General features: G+C 35.9%; 1 protein-coding gene across 1 annotated transcript in view; it reads right to left on the bottom strand.

Annotated features, from left to right (window-relative positions):
* Positions 1 to 1367: 1367 nt before the first annotated feature.
* TTC21B (tetratricopeptide repeat domain 21B) overlaps positions 1368 to 10423 on the bottom strand; it is an 86257-nt gene continuing 77201 nt past the window's right edge. The window contains exons 27-29 of the mRNA XM_007450055.1: positions 6996 to 7116; positions 3166 to 3233; positions 1368 to 1916 (exon numbers count right to left, since the gene is read on the bottom strand). Coding sequence (XP_007450117.1) covers positions 1839 to 1916; positions 3166 to 3233; positions 6996 to 7116 — 267 coding nt within the window. The 3' untranslated portion in view covers positions 1368 to 1838. The remainder of the gene's footprint in view (positions 1917 to 3165; positions 3234 to 6995; positions 7117 to 10423) is intronic.

The raw sequence follows: 10423 nt of genomic DNA, 5'->3' as shown, positions 1-10423 counted from the left end.
TTTTTCTCTGACCTTGGGCAAATCACTTAGTTGGAGCCTCATCTCATCATCTGAAAAAATACTATTTCTCTGGAGAGCTGACAGAGAAATAAAAGACCTAATTTAAAGAAAGTTTCTAGAATAGTATCTAACAAATGGCAGAATAAGTGGCTGCTTAAGAAACAAAAACAGGGCTTCCCTGGTGGCGCAGTGGTTGAGAGTCCACCTGCCGATGCAGGGGACACGGGTTCGTACCCCGGTTCGGGAGGATCCCACATGCCGCGGAGCGGCTGGGCCCGTGAGGCATGGCCGCTGAGCCTGCGTGGAAAAAAGAAACAAAAACAAACTCCTCATTTTACAGATAGGAAAACTGATTTGGAAATGTCTTGCTGGGTGAAGAGATGTTCTACTTTCTCTTTCCAATTTCCATGATTCTAGCATTCCATGATACAGGCTCACTGGAACTGCTAAGGGTATTCTGTTATATCACGTCTTTAACAATGTCCATTCAGGCTGAAAGGTTATAGCTAAAGAGATAATCTGTCACAGTGCCAGAACTGTAAAACAGGGATAATAATGTCTATATTATAGGACTGGAGGATAAATGTAATAAGACATGTGAAAGCATTTTAACAGGCATGAAATGTTTCATAAATGCTCTACTTATTAAACATTTTCATGGAATGCCATACATAAAAGAATGACTAGAATTTTATAACATATAATTGGAATTAAAAGGACTTTGGAAAATTGGAGAAGTGATCAGAAACTAGAATGTAGCTCAAAAGAAATAAACATGAGGTACTTAAGGAAAAGCAAGAGACTTGGAAAAATACTGTTTATTGAAAATGCAATTAAAATTGAAGACTGTGTTTATTGTATTTTTAAAGGCAACTGAAAAAGGTATAGATAACATACTAAAACTGATGTTAAGAATTGAGTTTATGAAGATTAGGTTAAATTCAGTGTAAAGAGTGAGTGCTCTCCCAGGGTGGTGGCAGGGATTCTAGGGAGAGCGGGGTCTGCAGCTGCTTTCACACGGTGTGCTTTGGGAGTCCCTACTGACCAGAAATATTCTCCACCAGATGTTACAGTGTCTAAAGTTACACCAAAAGACCTCGTCTTTGGGCTGAGGTTAAATATTGCTATAAAGGTTTACCTATTTAAACTAATTTCAGGTACTGGTTATTTCTTAAAAGGATCACATAGGCATTGGGGGCAGAAAGAATCAGTTCAACAGAGAAGGGAAACACACACACTCTTTATACTTTTCCACAAAGATTTTTCTAGGAAAGCCACATTTTCTGTAATACTATGCATTAACATGGGAAGTCTACCCTGATTTTGCAAAACTCACCATGTCTTTTGAGTTCCAAGAGGAATACAAATCATAAATTTATAAAATCTTTATTAAAAATATATTTTCTTTTTCATAAATATTTACAGGGAAATTTACTCAAACCTTTGAAATAACAGAGACTATCACAAAAATGTTTAACAGAGAACAACAATATTGTAAATGTATTTCCTGAAAGAAACAACTAATGTTCCTTAGAAAAGATACAGGATACTTAACTACCAAGATTTTAACAAAATATTTTTTATAGAAATGGGTTATAATCTTTACCACAGAGTCACCAAATCTGCACCTAATCAAGAGAGTCAATTAAACCAGCTCTCATTCACCTTCTCCATCAGAAGACATCCATTTAACATAGTGTTTCTCTTTATATACAATAGCAGCCTCTGCTGGAGAAAGAAAAGTATGCTTTCTATTACAAAGTATTAGCTTAAACCTATTTTGAACTAGAAGAACTCAGATTCTTTTCATTTCTTGCTTAAAAAAGCTAAAATAATTTTCAAGGTCTTAAAGATGTACGAGCCTTATCAAGTATATCCTTTCTGATTTTGGGGTAAGTTGGATGTGCTTCGAGAACCTGCAAAAACACACACACAAACAAAAAAACAAAATAAAACAAAAGTATAAGAACTTGTAATTCATTATCAAGAACTGGGGAGTCACAAAACTTACTAGAAACAGCATTACAGTTGAGATTTCATTATATTAATACTACAAATTTAACAACACTTTTTAAAGGTGATATCTGAGATGCGTGTGACATGATGACTCATTTCTATTAACAGCAATTAAATGAAAAAGGTAGAATATAATACTACACGTGGAAAATACAACAAATATAATTATTTCCTTAATAGATCAGTTACAGAAAACAATTATGTATCAGTGATTTAAGATATTTTAAATAATTTAGCTATTTATTCATGATATTTAATAAACCCTTAGTTATTTTTACCCAGGAGCACACATCAGATTTACCTGGAATGATTTTGAAACATACAAATTTCCAGGTCTACTGAGTCTAGGAGTAGGGGAAATTCATTAAAAGAAAAAAAAAAAAAAAACCCTCCACAAATGATTCTAACGTATAACCTTACATTAAAGTACAACTTTAACCTTAATGTGAAATGCTGCCTTACACAGAGACTCAGTAATCAACAGCAATCGCTGGGGCCAAGTATTTACTATAATGATGCTCACACAGCTATCCGGGATAAGGCACATTACATAATTCTCTGCTAAGGAGCTTTTCTTGGAGCTCCTAACAATGTTTAGTAAAATGCCTTATATGGAATATCAATGTGACAATGTATATAAGGAAACTGCAAATTCTAAAACTGCAACTTAAATATTTGTCATTTTAACAAGGGATCATTTAGTCAGGAATCAATTCCAGAAGTGTAATTGAATGACTTCTAAATGACAAAAATATCTCTTTAATTTATAAATCTGAATCCTCTAATAACCAGAGACAGACACATACATAAGAACTTCTATTCAGAACAGTGATGTGGAGATCTATAATAATCCTGAGATATCTTCTGACTTAAGGATTAAGTTTTATTTAACATGCTTCTCTAGCCTCTTTCTTTAAATTGATGTAAACATTTTATTATTTGAGCCCAATTAAAAGCATATGTTTTTTCAATTTAAGTAAACTTTATTTTCTAAACTTTGAAAACTGGTAGTATCTCCCAGATATATGTGATGAGTCATTTAACCAAAATATGACGTCTTCTATCTCTATTCATGTACATCTTGATATTAATTAAAAGTAGGAAATAGTGCATCTGAAAAATTTTAAGAAATCTAAATTTAAGTTTTACCTGGTGACATACGTCAATTGCATCCACAAATCTTCTTGCTTTTAAGTAATTAAATGCCAGTTTGTATCCTGTAAAGACAAAAAAACCAACAATGATATAGTATTATTTATAGAGCATACTGTTAATATTACCTTTTTTGGCCTCCTCCTTTGTTTGCTTACTCTAATATTAGAGAACTCTTAGTGGAGGCTGGTGACTGTACTATGATAGAAATGGTAAGATAATAGAAGGTGGAGTGACATAAAAGGAGAACAGGTAGGAAAGAAAATGGAGTTGTAAAAAAGGACCACAGTTGGGTTAGAAGACGGCCAGCCATCCCACAAATGGGGTTTTGCAACTTACTAGAAAAGTCCCATTTGTTTCAGATTATGGTAAAAACTCATCATAGGGCAGTAAATGATAACACAGCTATTCATTTATACAGTACAGATTTACTTAACACGTCAGGCAAACTGGTTCCTTCAGTCATGAGGTTTACACTCCATTAGGAAAGAAAGTACCTTATTTAAGTAATTATGTAAGTACATGAATAATTTCAAAACTGAGATAAATGCTGTGATATAAAGGTACAGGCCAAGAGCACTGTAATAAGAAACCTGGTTGGGGAGGGGGTGGGAGTCAGGCAAGGTCTGAAATCTGAAGGAAGAGGCATAATGTAGGCCAAGGGGGTGGGAAGCAAGAACACTGTTAGGCAAAAACTGCACACGGAAAGGCCAGTGGTAGAGGGAGACCTAGCAACCAAATGGACCTGGAGTGCACAAGCGGAGTGCAGAGCAGGGGGGAGAGCGGCTCAGAAGACACTGGGTTAGTCATTAGATAGCCACATCAGTGATGAGTAACAAGCACCACAGTTACTGATACTGAAATGTCACATTTCAAATACTGACAATTTAGAGGAAAGTTTTAAGGCATTCTTAACTGACTGTTGTTCTGTAACAATGCCATAATAGTAAGCAAACTAAGGAAAAGACAAAAAAAGTGGACTCAATAAATAAGATGTAACACAATGTAAAATAATATGTAACTAATAAATTAAATATCTTGCTTTACCACTTAGAAATATGAAAGAGGGAAATCTGAATGCTGCTCTTAGGCTTTAATCAAAGTACCAAAGCAAGTTTTTAGAATTTCAAAACAATGTTTTAAAAGAATTGCTGGCTAATGCAATCATATGGTAGCAAAAAGTAAGGAAAAAGAATTATCTAAAATTCACTGTATTTGACACACACACACACGAAATGTCCAAGATGAAAACAGTAAGTGTCAGAGAGGTAAACTTGGTATCATTAGAAAATAATTATAAAACAGATTAATAAATAGTTTATTAGAGACCTGGACTCAAGTCATAGGTTTCTTTCAGTCTTAGTGTCACCTCAGAAGAGTTATTTGAAAACAAGCCTTCTGTACTTCAAATTAGTTGATTTGAAATAGTTAAGAATTGCTAATGATGTGTTGGCAAACATGTGAAATAAATTGAATTTAATGTTGAATACTTTCAAGCATTCACCTAATAAAGCCACTGTTAAGCATTGAAAAAAAAAAGGAACATTTAAAAGGACATTTAAAGAGGAAAACATAAGATGTCATGCCAAACATGGAAACTAGAGCCAAAAAAACCTAGACTTAACTTTTGGTTTCTGGCTTCCTGACTAGCTTTGAGACCTTAGACAAGTCACCTGAGCTGTCAATCTCAAGTTGCCTCATCCAAAAATGGAAGGATAACTCTGCTCTTAGTGTAAGTTTAAAAATCAAATGAAATACTTGTTGTGAAATGCTTTTAAAAATTTGAGTACCACACAAATATTAGCATTTTTTCCTGTGTAAACACTAAATTAGAAGCACAAAGTTTTCATATTGAAAGAAACTTGATAGATCATTTCCTTCAAAAAAACTTTAGAGAGGAAATGAAGAGCTAGAAATGGCAAAGAACACGTGTACCACAGCTGCATGACACCTGTCAGGCTTCTAAGAATTCAACTCTCTGTAATCAGGAAAAAAAACGGGGGAGAGAGAGTGCGCTCGTGAACACGAACAATGTGAACAGCCTAGTGACTGTCACGTAACCTGGGAATGACTGAAGGGAGAAACATGACTGTGTTCTCCTCTCAGTGGATCACAGTTCCTGGTGCCTTTCACAGTTACAGTACTCACGCCTGAATCCTATGAAAAGAACACAACCGTGATTTTAAGGATTTCCTGACAAGTGAAAAAGTGAAATAAATGCATCATTAACTTGGCCAGGCAGGCTGGGGGTACTGGATGCAATGATAATCTTAAGGAAGAAACTGAGAATTAATTTAGAGCCTCAGAGAAATGCGTACTAAGGAGAAGTCAGAGGAACTGAAAAAATCACCTGTAAAACACAAAGATAACACAGTGAAGGAACTACTGACTTGAAATCTCTTTATTTGCTGGTCTTCCAAGGAACAGAGTATTTAAATAACTGAGCTTCTAACTGTATTCCTTCTGGGGAATAAAGCACCAAAATTAAATATATTTTAAGGATTTTAAGGAATGTTCATTTTACAAGCTGATTTTATTCTGTAAGACGCACAATACCTGAGAAGGAAGCGTTAGTTCCTGTGCTCTATACAAGTCTAGTAAAATAACAGACCTCAGAAAAATACAAGGTAGGGGAAGTCCTGAACTGACAGCAGTAAGTCTAAAGATGACCAATCTGACTGCAGATTAAATCTGAGTCATCACTGTGCCACGGCTGCTAAAGACAGATGCCATCTTAGGTTGAACTATCAACTACTAAATGCCTAATTTAAAAACATAGCTTCATTATACATACAATTCGTTCTTAAATCATACTTAAGAACTTGTTCATTTCTGGCACAACAGGTCAAGAGGGACATGGACAAATAAAATTGCCTTTTCGAAACCTATTTGGCCATGGAACCTAATCTCCTCACGCTCAACTCTCTGTTTTAAAGAAATAACTATTAATATCTCACACAGTATTCCAAAGCAAAGTTTGGGAAATACTATTTGAGAGTTTCTAGGAGACAGCAAGGAGGGTGAAAGACTTGAAAGCAAGAATGGACAAGCACCTGAGGATGGTCTGGAGAGAAACTGAGGAGAGACATGACAGAGTTTGCAATTAGAGGGCCATTATGCATAAGGGCGGAAGGACTCTGTGGGTTGCTCCAGAGAACAGACAGGACAGTGTCAATGAAGCCTATTTCAGTGCAACACAAAGAAAGAGAGGCCTGGGGAGGAGCTCCCTTACACTGTGGGAGACAGGAGTCACTAAGTATATTCCAGATGCTGCCCATCTGTTAGGGTACTGGAGACTAGCCTTCCTGAAACCAATGGGCTACCACTGGAACCAGATGACGTTTATAGATGCTCAAGAGAAAAAAAAAAGTTCCGTAGTCAAATTACTGTGGGAAACATGTCCCCTCTGTGATATCTATCACAGTATATATTAGGGTTTAGAGGCTTTGAGAAGTTCTGCAGTAAAGAAACCAGGAGGACTTGATTTGATGCAATGTCCTCCCACTTCCTTCACAATGGAACACCTTCCCCCCACAGCATCACCATTCTGGAATTAGAGGGTGAAGGGAAAGAAAGGGCAGAATTAGATCGGATGTCCTTTAAGGCGACTGAGGTGGAGTTTGAATCGCAGGCAACTACACCTAATAACTTAGTAGCTAATAATCTATTATAAATATAAAATTTATTTTTCAGAAGGTCCGACAAAGGATGTTGGCTCTTAACGTGTATTTTGTCCTTAAAGAGAAAAAACAAATGCATTTAAATGAAGACTTACATATAAAACCCAAGTTTCCTGTGAAAACCTAGTGTCTAAATTTTGAACTCACCTACTGCTGGATTTGTCTGATTGCCATGTTTCCACGCCATCTCATAGTTTAAGGCAGCATCTGTATATGCTTGCTCTTTTTCCATAATGTATCCCATATATTCATAAGCTTTGCAGCAAGACTGAAGAAAAATGCAAGATGTATCAACAGATTACACTTGATATCACTAAGATTTTATGGAGTGCTTATGACTATAGAGGTCAACCATATTAACTCATTTAAATGGCACATAATACAGTGGTTTTCAACCTTGGCTATGTAATCCAATCATCTATGGGACTTAAAAACAGATTCTGATGCCGAGCCCCTATCTCAAACCTACAGAATCAGGATTTTTGGGTGAGAGGGAAGGAGGTGTTTTATACATATACATGTACACTTTTTATTACAAATAATTCTAACACATATAGAAATTACAGTATGCTGGACCCCCTGAACCCATGTCTTCCACAATGAACTCCTGACTGATACTCTTTCACTACTCCATACATTTGTCCTTCTGTATTATCAGATAAAAAGCCCTCAGATACTACATCATTTCATCCATAAATATTTTAGTATGCCTCTTTAAAAATAAGGACTTTCTTTCAACATAACCACAAATTATCACACCTAAAATGTAACAACTCCTTGATATCACCAAATATCCAGTCACTATTCAAATTTCAAATAGTCTTAACATACTTTTTTGTTTGCATGTTAGGATGAGGATTCAAATAAGGGCCACACACTGTGACTGGTTGAAATGTCCCTAAACTTCCTTTTGATCTAGAAGTCCCCTCTCTGTCTCTTTCCTTGCAATTAATGTAGAAGAAACAAGAATGTTCGTCCTAGAGTTTCTCACAGCCCAGATTTAGGTGAGTGCATCCTTATTAGTGGTTATATAATATATTCCTATGTCATTGATATTTCCTGGAAATTGTATTAGATCTAGAGGTTTGTATCCGATTTTGACTTAAGGGGAAAGAGGTGAAACTACTTACTTCATAGATCAGTGCTCAACTGAGTCACACTGCTCCTTATGAAAAAGCAAAAATGCACAATGCTGTATACATGTTTTTAGGTATTTTTTAATTGCTATTTTTTTCCCAGAGTGTTAATTTTAAAAAATAGAAAAGTAGGTATAATTAAAATTCACTGCGTTATTTTAAGTTTGAATATTTTTTCTATTTATCATAATTTTACTTTCCTTTAATGCAAGAAGATACATCACTAATATTTTCATGAAAACTGTTAACCATTAAAAAATACACACAAACATGGATCAGGTCACACATCTTCCCTTTTTGCTTCAGGCTTCAATATAGTTCAGCACAGCACTGTAAGATCCTACCTGTTTTACCTTTTGATACTTTGATTGTTAAAAAAATATTGCATTAAATGTCATTCATCCTGATCACTACATTGGACTGAGTGTTTATGTTCCCCCAAATTCATATGTTGAAATCCTAGCATCCAATGTGATGGTATTAGGAGGTGAGGCTTTGGGGAGGTGAACAGGTCATTTGGGTGGAGCCCTCCTGAATGGGATTAGTGACCTTATAAAAGGGACCCCAGAGAGCTCCCTTGCCCTCTTTTTCTGCCATGTGAGGACACAGTGAGAACTCATTAGTCTACAGCCAGGAAGAGGGTTATCACTACAACCCAACCATGCTGGCACCCTAATCTTAGACTTCCAGCATCTAGAACTGTGAGAAATATTGATAAATTTCTGGTGTTTATAAGCCACCCAGTCTATGGTACTTTGTTATAGCAGCATCAGTTAACTAAGATAATCACTGAGATTTTTAAAAAAATATATATATATATATATTTATTTATTTATTTGGCTGCGCCAGGTCTTAGTTGCAGCACGTGGGATCTTCGTTGCTCGTGTGGGATCTTTGTTGCTGGTGTGGGATCTTTGTTGCGGCATGTGGGATCTTTTTAGCTGTGGCATGCGGGATCCTTTTTTTTTAGTTGCAGCGTGTGAATTCTGAGTAGCAGCATGTGGGATCTAGTTCCCTGACCAGGGATCGAACCCAGGCCCCCTGCAATGGGAGCACGGAGCCTTAGCCATTGGACCACCAGGGAAGTCCCAATAATTACTGAGATTTTAAGTGCTCCTTTAAATTTCAGACCAGGAGTGAGTGTTTCACCTGTGTCACCCCACTCTGACCCTCTCATAGATGGTGTGTTCTTCCATCACGTGGCATGTAATGTCTTGTGATGTTATACCCATGCATTAATTCTTCATGGTTGGAAAATAGTGACGTTCTATCATTCTTTCTTCGTTTATTAGCTGGAAAACATCTATAATGAGAAACACCTCCTTTTCCACTATTTTGTTTCCCAGCAGTATTGTTCATACAGAAAAGGCAGGATAGATGCTTAATTCTTTCCCTTTATTTGCCAGCTTCAGAAATAAGTCAGTTTATTAGCATATTTCAGTGGTGACCAATTAGGGTTTTTTTTTTTGGATCTTTGTAAACTCATGGACTTAGACATATTTGGTGTGTTCCAACTCAATGCAGTTATTACTGATATCTAAAGTGTCTCAACTTTGGCTAGTGGGAGTGTCCTCAAGTTGGCTCTTGAGTCCCTGACATGACTCCAATTATCACTGATAGCTTCCTTGCCATCTGGTATGACAAGATGGTCTAGTGTCATCTTGCACATTTCCTGCCCCAGATCTGGATGATCTCCATTTTTTAATTATATAATTCAAAGTTTCTAAGCTCTGGTTCCTGAATTTCATGCTTCCAATATTGTCATGCCTCAGCAGTAGGGCTGACGCCTCTAAAGCAGCCGTCATGTTCAATCATGCAATGTATTGCTGTCTGCATTCTGGCAAATTGAAATTCTATCTGCACTGAAACCTTAATTCCCACGAAATCTTGCTTAATCCTAGATTAGGCATGTAAGGGTTAGTTATTTGGCAGTTTAGATTTTTCAGAGCCTATTAATAAGTATTCTGTTTTTTAAGGTCAATGTAACTTAAATTACATGTATAATTACATAAATTGGCTTGATATTTTAGGTTTTTAAAGTCCCCAAGAAAATAACTTAATAGTATTAGACGATCATGACTCCTCTTTGAAAAACAAATGATTTTGTAATCTAACTGGCTCAAAGGGAATAAAACATAGATTTGATGTGATTAAGATTTTGAAGTAACTGATAAGACTCTATAAAGATAAATATCCTCAAGTTTCTAAGTTGAGCACAATTATTTCTCAATAAATAGTAACAAATTCTTAACTTAAAACATGTTATAAAAAGACATCCTTTTCTGGGCAATTAAATACCAAAATGCACTGTTAGTAAAGAGCCTTAAATTCTAAGGACTTGAAGATTTTCAGTTTTACACCTAAGATACGGACCCTTCTACCTAAGATACGGACTTTTCATTAAACAAATCAAATTAAATGCTTAAAACACTTTTCCCT

The sequence above is a fragment of the Lipotes vexillifer genome, unplaced genomic scaffold (genome assembly GCF_000442215.2).
Source record: "Lipotes vexillifer unplaced genomic scaffold, Lipotes_vexillifer_v1.1 scaffold330, whole genome shotgun sequence".
Lineage (NCBI taxonomy): Eukaryota > Metazoa > Chordata > Mammalia > Artiodactyla > Lipotidae > Lipotes > Lipotes vexillifer.
The sequence above is the reverse complement of the archived record's forward strand: the minus strand, read 5'-3'. Positions and strand labels throughout refer to the sequence as shown.